General features: G+C 37.3%; 2 protein-coding genes across 7 annotated transcripts; one reads left to right on the top strand and one right to left on the bottom strand.

Moving 5' to 3' along the window:
- Positions 1–444: 444 nt before the first annotated feature.
- LOC6578923 (TRPL translocation defect protein 14) lies at positions 445–11,786 on the top strand. 5 transcript variants are annotated; one of them, XM_015163377.3, is made up of 13 exons: positions 445–776; positions 877–1,318; positions 2,574–2,641; positions 3,000–3,037; positions 3,566–3,603; positions 5,336–5,467; positions 9,281–9,409; positions 9,480–9,616; positions 9,706–9,726; positions 10,279–10,492; positions 10,562–10,892; positions 10,956–11,128; positions 11,513–11,786. In XM_015163377.3, the coding sequence occupies exons 2-13, from the start codon at positions 1,039–1,041 to the stop codon at positions 11,572–11,574; spliced, it is 1,623 nt and encodes a 540-aa protein (XP_015018863.1). In that variant the 5' UTR covers positions 445–776; positions 877–1,038; the 3' UTR covers positions 11,575–11,786. The 5 variants fall into 5 exon arrangements, with proteins under 5 accessions (XP_015018863.1, XP_015018864.1, XP_002004822.1 ...); XM_015163378.3 differs by having other exon boundaries at positions 10,956–11,786; XM_002004786.4 differs by lacking the exon at positions 9,706–9,726 and having other exon boundaries at positions 446–776; positions 10,956–11,786.
- On the bottom strand, positions 1,600–16,194 carry LOC6578922 (GPI ethanolamine phosphate transferase 3). 2 transcript variants are annotated; one of them, XR_006357767.1, is made up of 7 exons: positions 15,845–16,194; positions 15,122–15,774; positions 14,872–15,058; positions 13,175–14,783; positions 12,639–13,114; positions 12,337–12,584; positions 1,600–2,235 (listed from the first exon to the last, which is right to left on the bottom strand). XR_006357767.1 is itself a non-coding variant. In XM_002004785.4 (6 exons), the coding sequence occupies exons 1-6, from the start codon at positions 15,989–15,991 to the stop codon at positions 12,390–12,392; spliced, it is 3,267 nt and encodes a 1,088-aa protein (XP_002004821.1). In that variant the 5' UTR covers positions 15,992–16,194; the 3' UTR covers positions 11,990–12,389. The 2 variants fall into 2 exon arrangements, 1 of the variants encoding a protein (XP_002004821.1); XM_002004785.4 differs by lacking the exon at positions 1,600–2,235 and having other exon boundaries at positions 11,990–12,584.
- Positions 16,195–16,273: the final 79 nt, after the last annotated feature.

Raw genomic sequence — 16,273 nt, 5'->3', positions numbered from 1 at the left:
AATGTTCACACAATGTTATTTACACCTGATATGATGACTCATAGTTTTGTATAGAAATTCCTACAGTATTAACAAAAACCAAAAATAATTAACAATTAATTATGGTAGAGTTGATTTATAAATATAAATGTAACAATATACTGTGTAATTTATTCTAATAACTCGATAGTTTAGCATTGGGTAATGAACTAGTTCATTATAGCTACAATAGACAAAATGTGTATTCAAAAAATTTATATTAAATGGTGATGGTATTGCAAAGACCTAAAATGTTTTATTTGTTACAAATGGTAGATGGTACTTTAGATTTTTTCTTTCGCATTTTTTGTTATTACAAAATAATCACTAGGATCGTTACTGATTGTTATGAACACTTATCGATAGCACGAATCTAATTTCATTTGTAAGGGTGCTCACGACCTGTTAGTTAACATTAATGTAACAGACGTTGCGGCGTATAAAGTGTGCTAGTGCTTTTCGAGTTAGATTAGTTTTGCTTTAAATCGAAAACACGCAAGATGATGTTCTATCACAGAATTTCTAAACTTTGATATCTATAAATTCGGATGTGGTTTATTACGAATTCACAGTTGTCTGACCACGAGGTCGTCGGGTGTCGTCCTATCCAAGCCAACTCGCTTAGTATAAATAGTCGACAATAAAAGGAAATTTGGCACATTGAATTGTTTCTGTAATGCCCGCGTCTTTTCTGAACCATTAGACATGCCCAACAGCACAATATTCAGAGGATTTCTAACTGTCAACAAGTAACAGCGGTAATAAAGCAAATTCAACTAAATTTATTGACTTTAACAAGAACGCAATTGCTTCATTCTATACGAAAAAAAATTTTTACGTATTGCGATGATTTTGCAGTCCACAGAGGCCATCTGCACTCTAACCTAAAAGCACGTGTACTCAAACGGAGAGCGTGCAAGTGAGAGAGAAAGTGAAGAGTACGGTGGAAAGTACAGCAAGGATTCACACTCACTTGGATTCATTTGACGTGAACAGCTGTTGCTGTTGCGCCCTTTAAGCATGGCAACAACAGCCGACCAAGTGATGGCACCTGCCCTGGTACCGACAACCAATGGACAACAATCGAAGCTGAGTGTCGGACCTATGTTGCAACCGAACGGCACGACCTTAAACTCAGAATCCAATCCAAAAAAGAAAAAAGAGCAGAAACAGCATCAATTGGAGAGCATCGTAAAAGCACCTTCTCTCAAGCTAAATGAAATGTCCAATCTAAAAACGAAATTGGGATCTGTGCCCAGCGCAAAGGAAACTCGGGTCTATAAAATTGTCCTAACTGGCGGTAAGTGAAAACCTTTATATGTACATATGTGTATATAAATATTTTCTGTATCTGTGGCTGTATCTGTATCTGTTTGTTTACGATATGTGTACATATAAATATGTATGTCAAGGTCGCCAGGACCCTGTTGTTGGGGTAGTTTCTTTCAATTCGCCTGCGCAGCTACCCACACCAAGGATTGAAAAGTAGCTTCACTTTTTTATTTAAAATTTCAATTAGCGGTTTCATTTTTTGATATGTTAATGCAGCGATTTATTAAACTAGTTTATGGCTTCTGTGTGTTCTACCGGTGTTTTTTTTTTTTTCTTCTTTTTACAATTTACATATGTTGATCTCGACTTCACATAAGCGCGCCAAAAAAAAACCCGTTCGTGGTGCCACGAGAGCAAGAACAGTTATCAAAAAAAAATTGGCGCGTGGGGCGATCAATCAATTAATTTGGCACATAATAGTTTTGATTAAACATACATTATATAGGTATATAGGTGATTGTTTACTTGTACTTATATAAATACATATATATGGCCTCGCTCGTATCATTTCCGTTTGTCTAATCAAATACAAAAAATAATAAAAACAAATGAATAGACTTACAGACACTTATAGACTTTTGAGCTAACGAACAGCTGTTTATTAAGAAAAAAAAACCGCTTACGTCAAATGTGAATAACGTTAACTTATCTGGTAAAAAAAAAAGTACCGGCTTTAGAGAATCTATAAAAGTTATATTGCAAAACATTTAAGCAAACAGTTTTCTGTTTTAAATAGTCGACATTCAAAATCTCAGATACATTTACGTAAATATGAACTATTTGATAATTGAAGTTAACTATCGATAGCAACACAAAGATAGCTCCCACTCATATTGTTTATGTAAATGTAAATCTGTTAAGCCTGGCTGTACGCAATATCGATAGCTGAAAAGATAGACGAGAATTGCTTAAATTAGTTCAAATTGTAATCGATATTTAAGTCCTTTCTTTATGTAAATTTATAAATTTTATAGTTAAACTTGTCGACAGGGTTCAAGACTCATGAATGAGTTCAATTCGCAATCTGTATCGCCCAGAAATTCCTATAGTTCAAATCAATTGAAATTTACATTTAATTTCCTCATCGCTGCGCACAGGCGACAGATGCAACAATTTTAATTGTACAGTCAGGGCCAGTCAGGCTAGGCAATAATAATTGAGACGAAAGCTATTCAAGTGCATTAATTCACGTTTTTTGTTGTTATTATTATTTTATTCGACAGGTCCATGCGGTGGAAAAACCACTGGCCAGAGTCGATTATGCACGTTCTTTGAGAATCTGGGATGGAAGGTGAGTTTCGGTCAGCTAGAAATTTACAAAAAAATTTTAGATATAAGGCTAAATACTAAACAAAAACAAAACCATTATACCCTGATTTCCCATTGAAAATGGGCTCAGGGTATAAAAAACGTATATACTGGGCTTTTACCTGCGGCAGTTGTAAGTACTGTTTAATGGTATACATATATAAAAATAAATGAAAACACACATATATATATATATTATATATGTGTTTCGTTGTTATCATGCTATGAAAATAATGCTTTAGCAATTGCAAAAAAGAAAAAAAAAAGGTTTAAAAATCTATAAAAAAAAAAATACAAAATCGCTACCGAAACAAAGCAATGAGCATGTTAAATATTTTCAGGTATTCCGCGTGCCTGAAACGGCGACAGTTCTACTCAGGTAAATGCATCAATCAACACAAACGAACCAAACCAAAAAAAAAAATTATTTTGATAAAAAAATAAATAATGTAAAAGAATACTGGCAAAGTGAGATAGCTGGATAGTCCAAACGGCAGTTATATGAGCGCACTCTCAAATATCTTTGAAATGGATATATTTATGACCGTGTCTGTTCGAGCTGTCCCCCTTTGCTTCTATTTATTTGTTTGTGCGGCATTCAAGAAGTAAACGATTTGATTTGATTGCGTTCCTTATTGCCTTGCATAAAATATACGTATATAGTACGATATTTAAATATATAATACAAAAATATATATATTCACTTTTATCTCTATCTCAAACTTCCCTTTCTTTGAAACTTCTCTCTTTTAAATAAAGAAAAAAAAAATTAAATAAATTAAAAAAATAATATCAAATTTAATGTAGTCTTTACACGAGAAGTGTCTATTCTTGAAACATCAAAGATTTTGGTTTACTCATCCTTCTTTTTATCTCTTTTATCTCTCCCCTTTGCTAAAAACTCTAGCGGAGGCGTCAAGTTCTCAGATCTAACCGAAGATGAGGGTAAGTTCTAAGAGAAGAAAAGAGCAGATTCGAGAATTTACCTTTGCAAGCATATTCCCATATCTAAAAAAAAAAAAAAAAAAACTCTCACAAACAAACTTTTAATCTGTAATCCAAGTCTAAAGACATTGCTAGATTTAGATAAGTTTAGTTTTTGCTATTTTGACTTTTAAGATATTTTTGTGGTCATATAATGAGAACTCGAGAATTTTCAATGTCTGCATATGTCTCTTGGGAGAATTGTCAAGTTCGTTTTTTTGAGCACAAAAATAAAACAAAAATATTTACTTGAAAAGAACAGAGGAAAGCATGCGACTATATGCTTTATATCTCTATATATATTTGTATGTATGTATATGTTTGTATATGCATATATATTTATATATCTATATACATTGAGTCTTATATCTGTGTTTATATTTGTGTACAGCCTCCCACAACAACAGCGACTAGCTCAGCTGCCAACAAGAAAGTATATACTCTATAAAATACAGTCTCTATAGAGAATATAGTCTATACAGAGAATATAATCTCTATACTCTATAATATATGCTGTATAACTTATAAGCAATATAGTCACATGTTCCATAGATAATTTATACACTATAAGGCTATATGGTCCATATACTAAGTACTCTACATATTATACATGCTCGTTGTACTTACTATACAGTCTATATACTCTATGTGTGCCATATAGTATATGTCCTAAATACGAGATAGTCTCTACACTCTATATGTTTTTCGTTTTTGTTGTCAATTTGTGGGGCATCACTGTCCGCCCCCTTTTTGAATGTCACGTCTTCAGTAAAGGTTCATTTATGTAATTTGCTTCAACGTTATTCAAAAGAGACAAAGGAAAATGTATATATATATAATTGTGTACCTCAAAAAGTCGATAAATAATGCCCATGAATACTTAAGAATTTGCGTGTCTAGATGTCTTTTGTATACCGATTTCCAAAACTAATTTGTCAATTGCGTACTTAAGCCATGAGGGACGGGACTTTTTTTCGTATACTCTGTAAAAGACGCAAACTAGTAAAGATTAGCTATGGAGGTCTATAGAGCCTGGCCGTATTCTTATATAGTGCTGTTTAGCTTATGCAAGTTAAGTTAAGTTCAAGAAGCTATTAGAGAATGAACATTAACTTTTAAAATATCTCTATATCCAGATGTATAGAATCAATATAGATTATACCAAGTATCCAGGATTCGATTGCTAGTTTTCTATATTCATTAAATTCATCGGGATCAATTCATATATAATATATGTCCAGTATCCCATGGATGAGCAAACTATAATAAAACTATATGTATTACTTCTATATATTTGCATATACAGTATACGACTTTCGAATATCTATAATAGAGTTAAAGCGAACAGGGTATCTTCCCAGTCAAGCACCAGCAACTAACTCAATCGTTTTTGTTGCTTGCAGTATCAAGTCCAAGCAACAACGTAAACTCCTAATGAGTTAATGGCCTGACTTATAAAGTTATAAATAAATAAAAAACAAATATAAGAAGTATTAATCTGCTTTTGGTCACGAGTGCAGAAATCACTTGACAAGCGATCGAAACGTGTATATAGATATGTATAGACTATGCATAGGATCGGATCGTTGGGTTATATAAAATTTTTCTTTTTTGTTGTTTTTTTATTATTATTATTATTAATTTTGATATCGCGACATTCTATCGCAAACACCAAACAAACACCCGCACACAGACCCGCTCACGCCAAGCACCTTCGTTCACAAAGAGCTGCCTTTTGCTGCACCGGAGCACAGCATGATCGATCTGACTGCATCCTGTCCACGTTGCCTGGCCAATGCTGCCTCCAAACCCTATGTCAACGAAGGTGAGAGACAAAGAGAAACACAAATGTTTTTTGTTCGCTAAAAACTATATCAACTCTGTTGCTCTGTCAATATCAAGTGCTTGTGTGTGCGCCTGTGTGTGCGTGTTATCTTGACAACATTACTATCTTAAACAGATTTGTTGTCTATGTATATATATACATATATATATATATGTATATATCACCTGTCTGGTCCGATAAACTATATCTTCAGTTGCGTTTGCAAGCAATTCTTGTTGATTTGACATCTTTTTTCCCCTCTAATGTTTATTGATTTTTGTTCTAATAAATGGAGCTTATGTAAACATTCTCATGACGTCTTTATATACACACATCACATCTCATATCATATCAAAATATTGTATAAATATATAAAACATTTGATATGATACATTTTCATGTTTATTTGTGCTGCTTTGAGCTGTGTTTGTTCTCTAACAAAACCGTCAACTAATGTCTCTCTAATATCTTTTATATATGTATATAAGTATATACATATATCATATATAGTATATGTATAGCTTTTTTCACTTTTACAGTTTTTGAAACACAACATTTTCTAAGCATTTTCGTGCGAATTTTTAAATGGGACATTTATATTTAGACGCACATCTAGTACGTAGATTTCTGCTTAGATAGATGAAATATATGCATATTTATATATCTAGAGAACACGATGCTTTTGTGGCCAGTTTTAGCTTCTGACTAGCACGTGCCTCTGAATAAGCGCACATAATATAATTTTAATAGCTAAACCATTTTTATGGCAGAGCTCAATAAATTAGAAAAAATTAATAATAAATTTTAATTTCTTATAACGTTAGAAATCTTTATATAATATAAAGTAACTGCCTTTGGCTAGCTGAAAAAAATGCGAGAGTACCCCTAATATATTTATGTACGTGCATGCATACGCAGGCAGAAAGAGTGTAAAAGCCCATTTAATAAACGTTAATTGCAGCTGTTAAATGAGTAAACTAAAAACAACTCAGCGTGATCGACTAAAAGATACCCTGTATTACCTTTGATACAGAAAGTACGGGTAGTAGTTAGTAGTAAATATAAAGTATTTGACTTTTATTTGTATATAATATTCTTAAATATACGGTAGTTTCTTATGGACTTCTTATCTAATGGAAGAAAATTAAAACAAATATCGATATCTTAAAACAAATTTGAACTGCGTATATGGGAAAATATCTAGCCAATTTCTTGGACTTGCGAGATTGAAGTGAACGAAGAGATAGCAAAGCAGGCGGACGAGAAGAAGAAAGACGGTCGCACAGATAAGCAGGCAGATTGGATGGAAGAATATACAAACAAATCGACTATTAGACGGATAGATAAGTGGGGAGACGGATGGATGGACGGACGTGAGACAGACGGACGGACGAGTATAGATAGTGTCAAACGGATAGTTGGGCGGGCAGATGGATGCACAGACAGTTAAGTGGATAAATAGACCAGAGCCTTATTAACGGACCTAAGTAAACTCGTATATTGTTGATCCTAATCAATACAGCCGACTGCGTGTTGCATTATATTCCAGGGTATGCAAAAACAATAGACGTCAGTTTAGCTTTTGTTTTGGCCTAGGCCACCTGCTTTATTTCCCAGTTGCGCAGCAATTTTCATTTACGAATCAATTATCCAATATACTGAATCATATACATACAGCTAGTACCTACACAGAGTCAAATCCCTATCAAAAATGGAATATACAGTCAACAGCATCACGTGCCAACAAAAAGTAGAGACGATATACTACATTTGTATATAGTCACCATTCATAACAGATATCTCTCTTGCTCACTTACACGCTTTCTCTCTCTCATTCTCTTCACATTTGGGCGTTAATCAATGGGTTTATTCAGTTTTGAGCTTGATTTTAAATCAGAGTCGCAGATTCAGATACTTCTGGTTCTAGTCAGCATTTAGTTTATTTATTTTTTCTTTCGCTTTTTTTTTTTTTTTTTTTTTTTTTTTGCTTAAAAATTGATAGCCAAATGAATTTGTTTATCAATTCAATTCTATTTGGACGTTAGCCATCAACTTTGCATATGCTTTGCACTTTTATTGGTTATTCAAATGTAACCAAGCTAATTATATAATTATATATGTAGCGCCAAAGAAACTAGTTTCCAAAATAAAAAAAATAAAAGAAAAGAATTCTAGAGAAATTTAGAATAGCTTAGGCTATGGCGTAGTATGTATAATGAGTCTCTATAGGTATGTACGTATATTTGTATATACACATATATATATCTATGAGTACTACCATTTGTATTTGGCTATTTGCATCAGTTGCTTATATCATCGTTTGCTAATTGAATTAGCTAAAAACAAAAGCGAAATTGCACGAAAAACCAAACGCCCACCCGACGCCCCCCATTTTCCGTTTGTTTTCTTTCATTCAAGCAGTCCATGCTCATCAATGCTATCGATCGATTTCTCAATTCGTTCCGTTCCGCATTATGCATGCATAGTTCAATGCATGTTCATGCATGTTCAAGTTCAATGCAACAGGAATCTGACTTTTCAATGTCACTGCACGAACGAGCGCAACAAGTGTCAACTAAGAGGGGGCGTGGCAATGAAATTGTTTTATCTCGATGGTCTAATACCCTCTGACTTATGATTGGTAACAGTATATTCATTGTGAATTACTCATTTTATGTGGTATCTATATCATTGTGAGTCACATGATAATGATAGTGCATGACTCTGTATTTATATATATATGCCCTACCATTGCTGTATATATGCTGACTGAGAAGCTGCAAAAGTGTTCATGCTTTATTTGTATTATGTACGTGTGAGACATTTCTTTTTCAAGGTCGAGGTGTTTCATATACTACGCTTTATTGCTATTTATTTCTAGCCCTCTAAATAGCTTTTTCACAATTTACTGTAAATAGGAAATGCATAGACATACATATACACAGATGTATATATATATATATATATTTGATATAGATATATATATATCACTGTAAATAGGAAATGCATATATAGAGATATACATAGTAAATCTGTATGTAATATATAAGAAATCTATCTAGTATGAAATCTTTTTTTTTTCAGAGCAGTCAATTAAGAAGTTTTTAAAATAAGTTTTAGATCTTAAAATGTAATACAAAAATATTTGAAAATAACAGCCTGAATTTTAACGCTTAAGAGAAAATGTAGATTTTTAGCTTTATTTATTCAATATACTCTAATGAAATTGTGTGTAATACAATAGTATACTATAAGTAGAACTCATTATGCATGGTTGATGATGATGAGTTGTAGGCAAATTATGTCATTGAACGTATATTATTCAATACATACTATAAATATATATATGAATAATCGCACGATGATCGCATAACACACAGAATTTTACGCAATATACAGCACGGTCCAGTTGTTTAGTAACAGTTACAAAGCCTTGGCATTGAGTTGGTTCTCTGTTTACTTAAAGGGGAGTGAACTTTACTATATTTTGACACACATATCCACACACACGTACACACATACACCAACACACATTCAACTAGTCTTATATTATATATATTGAATCGCTATCAGCCTCAAACAGTTGAGAGCATTGTGTTATTTATTGCCCTGCTGTTGCTTGAAATTCATTTAATTGCTCACTCAATTGGTTACTGGAATCGTTAGACCTGACTCCTAACCTACTACTTACTTCCCACTCTCACCTCAACTCCTCTTCTTTTTACTGCCTCTCCTCACTTCAGTTGCTTGCAAATTCCATCTACTTGGGATGCCTTTACTCAAAACCCTTTCTTCTTTTACTCTCTATTTCAGCTTATAAGTTTCAGGAGAACTTGATCCGCACTATGGTGCAAATTGAGAATACCTATTTTGAGCTGGGCAATTCGAGCACGCGCAACTGTTTGATCATCTGCGATCGTGGCGTTATGGATGCCAGTGCATGTAAGTGGCCGAAAGTCAATCAAAATTCCCTTAAATATACTTCAACTCACGCTTCTTTTGCTCCTCTCAGATATACGCAAGGATAAATGGGAGGAAATGATGGCAAGCAATCAATGGAATCCCGTTGAGATGCGCGACAATCGCTATAATCAAATCTTACATCTGGTCTCAGCTGCCAATGGCGCTGAGGACTTCTACTCCACAGAGGTGAGAAACTCATTTGCACTCTAAGTTTGTACTCTTTCCCTTTCGCCAAACTTTGATCAATAAAAAATGTGTTTGTTTTTAAATTAAAGAAAAGAAAGCGCATTTACCAGGTATAAACTGATTAAAGCCCATTGAGTATATGTTGACAGCTGCTTGAGAATTGCTTTGAATTAAGCTAGATGTGAAAATTAGCAATTGTTTAAAGGGAATGAAGAGCTTACTGATAAGTTAAGCTCATGTGCTATCAAAGCCATTATAGTATAGCTAGTCACTGTTTCTATGGAGCTTACTAGCTTTATCTAGTGCGATACTCATCATATTCGTGTTATCAAAAAAAAAGTCTGGCTTCACTTCCACATATGTTAAAGCGCAAAGTTTCAAGTCAGTAAAGTTGTATATATCTAAAATTGTAAGTGCTTGACACTTAAGATTAAATGTAGTCCTAATGGTAACTCTGTATCGTTCATAAGTCGTTAGGTGTTCTCTTAAAGCTTTCATGTTTATTGATCAATCTTAAGCTAAGCATTTGGCTAGAATATTTAGAGCTTGTTAAAGTCGTACATCTAGAAGAAAAAGATTTAAAGATTTCTCTCTAAGCTCTACTAAAAGAAACTTTAAGCAAATACCCATCTACATATGCTAATCTCTAAGAATTCTTTCAGGATCACGCCTGTCGCTCTGAGGGCGTTGAGCTGGCCCGTGAGCTGGACTACAAGTCGGCGGCTGCCTGGGTGGGCCATCCCTATTTCGATGTGATAGACAATTCCACCAATTTTGAGACGAAAATGAATCGCATGATTGAATCCGTGTGCCAAAAACTGGGCATCGATACGCGCGATCGTTTGCAAGCCACCTCAAGGAAGCTCAAATTCTTGGGTTAGTATTTCGCAAAGAATTCCTTTTATGACATCCATAAACTGATTGCAATTCGTATTACGATTTCAGTTAAGGGCCTGCCGCCTGATAGCGTATTCCCGGCGTTCCAGGACTTCGACGTAGAGCATTATTATCTGCTGTCGGGTGGACCCAATGTACAGGCGCGTCTGCGCAAACGCGGCCAGAATGGTCACTGGAGCTATATACATACGCAACGTCGTCCCGACGTGAATAACCGGGAGCGCATTGAGGTCAAGACCCAGCTAACGCATCGTGACTACATGAATTTGCTGGCCCAGAAAGATAAGGCGCACTTTCCCATCTACAAGACGCGTCGCTGCTTTTTGATCAACAATCAATATTTCCAACTGGATATCTACAAGGAGCCATGTCATCCACGGTAGGTTTACAGACAATACCCAGTTTAAAAGATCTATTTGAGCAATGTCTTCACTTTCAATAGCTGCAAAAACTTGATACTATTGGAGACGTACTCCTCGTTGTCCGGCGATGCGCTGCAGAAATGTATGCCCACCTTTTTGAATATTGTGAAGGAGGTTACCGGCGATCCGGAATACTCAATGTTCAATCTGTCATTACGAGAGGACTGGAAAACCTGCCGCTCCACGGCGCATGGTAAGCAGCAGAAGCAACAGCCACAACGCGAATCGCCAAAATCATCGCCGGAGAGGCAAGAATATCATCCGTACGACGAGAACAGTGACTAAGGCAGAGCTACTTACCAGAACTACTACTACTACTACCACTAATAGTACTACTATTACTACTACTACGACGACAGCGATCATACGCCTCAAATGCTTCTGCTGTCATCATCAAATCAAAGTCATAGTCCAAAGAATTTGTACTGCTAGTTGTTTGCCTTTCATTCATGTTTTGCTGTACATACGATACGCTACAATTCTTCAAATACCCAACCAACCAATCAACTTGGCTTAATGACAACTTTTCTTTAGCCTAATTATATAAATATTTTTTTTTTTTTAATTTTTGTTGTAGCTCCTAATAAGGGCGACACAAAGGGCGTAGCACCCAATCCAACGGTGCTCAATGGGCATTAGAAACTAGAATCTCTATTAAATATATATATATAAACACACACACACACACACCTATGACCACACAACCCTAACAAGCGACCATTTTAACATAATCTAATTAATAAGAGAACAATTCTATCTATATAAATATTTGTAAATTGGGCTTCAGACCTTCGTTTGGCCATCAAAATTATTCAATAATTTTTATAATAAATATCACTAATTATGATTAATTATTATTATGCCACTTCTGTTACCCTACCTCGCGCTAAATTTTCATTCGTTACTTATTTGTGTGTACTTAAAAGACACAATTGTGGATTTGCTCAATTGTGTTACCAAAGCGCAGAGTCTAGTGTAATTAAGCAGCAAATTAATCAATATATAAATATATGATTGTATGTGTGCATTGATTGTACTTAATTTTTATGTTTCGTTTGCCCGCCATAACCCATACATGGCCAATAACAATATTTATAAGCTGTATGTGTAAATGTAAAAGTGTATTTGTTGTTTTAGTTGTAATTCGAGTGTGTGTCTATGCAGCGATCGCTAAATTTAATACTAATGCAACAACAAAAACACTTAACAAAAAAATCATGTTTCCTTTGTAAACCTCCTTGGAGAAAAAAAATAAATAAATTAGCTATGAGAAGACCACCAAAAACAAAAAAAGAAAAACTTCTTTTCATTTCATTTGCAATACCTTGATTTTTCTAGTCTATATAATTTAGTAAATGCTAAATAAATAGGGATCGGCATATAAAAATTTAAAATACACACTTTTGGTTGCGGTAGCGGGACTAGAGCAAATGCTGAATTGCTGTTATTCCGTTTTACTTATCCTTATTGATGCACTTAATGAGTCCATCGACAGCGCGATTAATGCGCAATAGCAACAAATAGCCCACAATGAGAGCTGGCAGACCGACAAAGGTGGCCAAGGCTTCGTAGATGAAGCGCGGCGCAAAGATCTTCCAGACCATCAAATGGCGACAGTGTATGGTACAGGCAAGCATGGCACAGAAGATCTGCAATAGAAATAGGTCAGTTTCATTTTCTTCAATTTTGGACGGTTAACACACCTTAAGGCCCTGCAGCATAAAGAACTGTGTGGCCAGCTTGAAGCCAGCACCAAGGAAAACATCCTCATACTCATACAACGCCAGCTCGCCACGTGTCATATCAAAGCCCACAGCATCGTTGGCCAAATCAGACAAAGCTATAGCCGCTGAACTAGCTTTGCCATTGCTGCGATTGTTGGTATTGCTGTTGCTGCTGCAGCTCTTGATGAGATTGGGAAACAGAGCAAACAGCGAGAAGGTCTCTGTGCTGAGCAGCGAGTACATGCAGTAGAAGAAGATGGGCCCGCAAAAGGTGTTGAGTATGACCAGCGTGCCGGATATGAGATGAGATTGCCCCAAGGCGCTAGACCGTCCCACAAAGGCAGCGCGCCAGTCAATCTGGGACAACGTTGTTTGATGAGACGTGGCAAAGAAGCAAAAGTGCGCCAGCAGAAACCAGCCGACCACAGCGCTAAATGTGGGCTGCACGCAGCTCTCTGCAATTATAAATTCAACATTAATTAAAGAGAAACATTAGTTAATTAATTACCACATACCAAAGCTGTTGGCTGTGCGATAACGTAGAATGCCGTGCAAGCTCAGTAAAATAGCTCCAACGACAATGCAGACAATCAGACCGATGCTCGCACGCGGCTCGAGCAGCACAATCATCAGCATGGCAAGGAAGACGCCAAATGAGATGATGATCGATGAGTAGACGGTGGCCAGGCCATAGACAACGGGTATCTCATAGCGTTGCTCAGCATCGTCGCCTTCGTACATGCGCTTCATTTTCCGAAAGATTTCCGGCACAATGCTATCCTGCCCATTGACCGTAATTGTATTTGGATTTTTGGGCGGCAGCACAAATACCATCAGTGGCGACCAGGAGACAACCAGAATTTGCAATAGCAGCAATCCATAGATGACCAGAGCCATGGTGTCAATGTGTGTGCGTTGTATATTCTTCACGGTGCTATTGGCGAGCAGTATATGCCCGCCAGCACAAATGGAAGCGACAGTCGGTCCGTAGCGTGCCAGCAGGACATTTGCTGAATTGCCAGTCAAATTGCCACAGGAGCGCAAATATAAACGAGTCAATGTGGTGTACAAAACAATTATGACGACAGCTAGTATATAGGTCTTGCCCATCGCTGGTTTCTTCACGGAGAAGCCCGCCGTGCTGGCGCTTGCGAAATCTGCGCAATTGCCTTGCTCCTCGCGACAGCGAAAGAGCGTGTAGGCAAAGCGTATGCAGCAGATGGCCAACAAGCTGGCCAACACCAATCGTAGGGTTGTGGAGCGCAAGAGCTGCGACCATTTGAACTTGTTCTTGAAATCCAAACGTGCGCTCAACTGCAGTAGCTCGTAGACAAACAGCAGAATGATGGCCACTAGCAGATAGGACAATATCTTGGCCTCCTGTATGACAAAGCTGTTGGAGAAGAAGACGGCGACACTGGCAAAGAGCAGCAGACGTGTTGGCATATGGCCAAAACGCTTCACATTTGCCCAATTGTTGGCAATGCTTTTCCAATGTCGAATCGTAAAAAAAGCCAGCAGAACAGCGCTGAGCAGACTGGTAAAGAATATGACGCCATGTTCCTCCGTCTTGAACGAAAAGCTCTTGTAGTAGCGATAGCCAAAGACGCCAGCAGCAATGTTAATCAGAAACGTGTAGAACACTTCTTTGGGCTTAAATATTTGTGCATAACCGCCGGCATTCGAGTTATTCACCAGCAGAAAGGCAAAGAAGATGGGCAGAAAACTAAATAGCAAACCCTGCGACATCTGCGTGGGCTCAAACTTAACCCAAATCTCGCGACAGACATTGAGGATGTCACGTAAATTGATATTTAGATCGCGCACAAACGACTTGAAGGCCGCCTCGTTGTAGATTGTTTGCACACGATGTGTGAGTAGTATAAATTCCGTTTCCAGCTTATCCATTTCCTCGACATTAAACGTGCGCTTATTCTCCATGGCATATTTGAAGAAGTAGCGATAGATTTGATGGGCATTTTGCCAGGCGTGCAGCAGCAATGTTTGAAATTTACTCAAATGTGGCACTGCAATGGCGGGCACAATATTAAAGTTGATTAGGCCGAGATTCGAATAGGGTATGGGCACGCCGAGTATGGTCGATAAAGTGGGCACCAGATCAATCTGTAAGACAAGTAGTTGGTTAGTTCTTATCGGTATGACGTGTGTACTCGAGATAAAGCCATGTGTGTCTTGTCTTATCTGGCGTTACCTGCTGCAGCAATTCGCTATCAGATCCCGAATCGTTGCTGGTATAGAATTTATGCTGCTTTGTGTAGGCAAACAGCAGCGCATTCGTTTCGTCATCAGTATCACCGCCATGATCCCCACTGGCCGTCATACCATGATCGCCCATTATCAGCAACGTGGTCTCATTATCCATGGCAGCCACGACAGAGCTACATAGATATATACATATATTGAGCACATATTGTGACGTCTTTGATTGAGAGATTTTCTACCTTATAATATCATTCATTTCGGTTAATTTACGCGCCATTTCTTCGTGAATGGGTCCATGTTTGTGGCCACAATGATCGACGCCCAGGAAGTGTGCTATGAGCACCTGCCAATCATTGTTAGACAGCTCCTTGGGCAGATGCTGCTTTATCTGATTGTCCACGCTATCCAAATCGAATATATCAAAGCTGGGATAGGAGTAGGCACGCTTGAAACGACGCGGGTACAGATCAGTCCATGTGCTATCGCCCAGAAAAACTAAGGGCAAATGGCTCTTGACCATCTGATCAATGATATTATCCTCATTTATCTCGGGCGAGGCAAAGTTGGAGCCAATGTCAATAAAGGTGGGCAGACTGCCTGTGGTGAGACCCTTCAAGCGTTGCAACGTAGTCGTGGGCGGATCTGCTCTAAAGCGCATTAGACGCGCATGCTCCGGCGACTGTTGCAACAGCCGATGCAGCACTTCCAATTTGTTTTCATAAGGCAACGGCGGTTCAGTGACATTCTCTTTGTACACACCAAATTCATATTTTAATGCATCTATGACAAGCATAATAACTTTCGATTTTTGTGGAAGACATAAATTAGAGGACGTCGAGGCGTTGACATCCTTAAAGATCTCCTGCACCACCTCCGGTGTCAGGTAATATTCCTATTTACATAGGAGAAGAAGAAACAAAGATTTAGTTACTCACCCAATCAATTTACAATTGTGCACTTACATCATCGGGATTTGTGGATAGGTGGCGACAGCTGCTTGTCTCCGTCTTGGAAACGCGCGCCAGCAGAAATCCTCGGGAAAAGAGCAGCACACCGCTGCATATCAAATAGGCGAGCCAAATGAGCACAAACAAGTATGTGTAGTTCATTGTGAGACGCCAGTACGCTTACGCTAATTACGACTATTTATTAATTTTAATTGCACTTTCAATGTGGAGCCACTTAAATACGTCAAGTGTTCTTCAGCATCCCGATTCGTACTTAATTTCATTTAGAGTTTGTCATTTCTTTCCATTTTTTCACGGTTTTGCTGTCGCTCTCTGTAAACTGTGCTGAGCAGCGTTGCCAGCTTGTTTTTTGTTGCTCAGCAGCAGCTGTTGTTAAATTTTATGCAGCCCTGTTCAACCCAAAGAGAGAGAAAGAGAGAGAGC

Source organism: Drosophila mojavensis, unplaced genomic scaffold (genome assembly GCF_018153725.1).
Source record: "Drosophila mojavensis isolate 15081-1352.22 unplaced genomic scaffold, ASM1815372v1 contig_80, whole genome shotgun sequence".
Lineage (NCBI taxonomy): Eukaryota > Metazoa > Arthropoda > Insecta > Diptera > Drosophilidae > Drosophila > Drosophila mojavensis.
This window is presented reverse-complemented; position numbering and strand designations above follow the sequence as displayed.

Coding starts and splice junctions, on each gene's coding strand:
- LOC6578923 (XM_015163378.3), top strand. CDS start 1,039: ATGGCAACAACAGCCGACCAAGTGATGGCACCTGCCCTGGTACCGACA. Junction 2,642..2,999: donor TTGAGAATCTGGGATGGAAG/GTGAGTTTCGGT, acceptor AAATATTTTCAG/GTATTCCGCGTGCCTGAAAC. Junction 10,493..10,561: donor AAGGAAGCTCAAATTCTTGG/GTTAGTATTTCG, acceptor TTACGATTTCAG/TTAAGGGCCTGCCGCCTGAT.
- LOC6578922 (XM_002004785.4), bottom strand. CDS start 15,991: ATGAACTACACATACTTGTTTGTGCTCATTTGGCTCGCCTATTTGATA. Junction 15,775..15,844: donor TATCCACAAATCCCGATGAT/GTAAGTGCACAA, acceptor CTATGTAAATAG/GAATATTACCTGACACCGGA. Junction 13,115..13,174: donor TCGCACAGCCAACAGCTTTG/GTATGTGGTAAT, acceptor TTATAATTGCAG/AGAGCTGCGTGCAGCCCACA.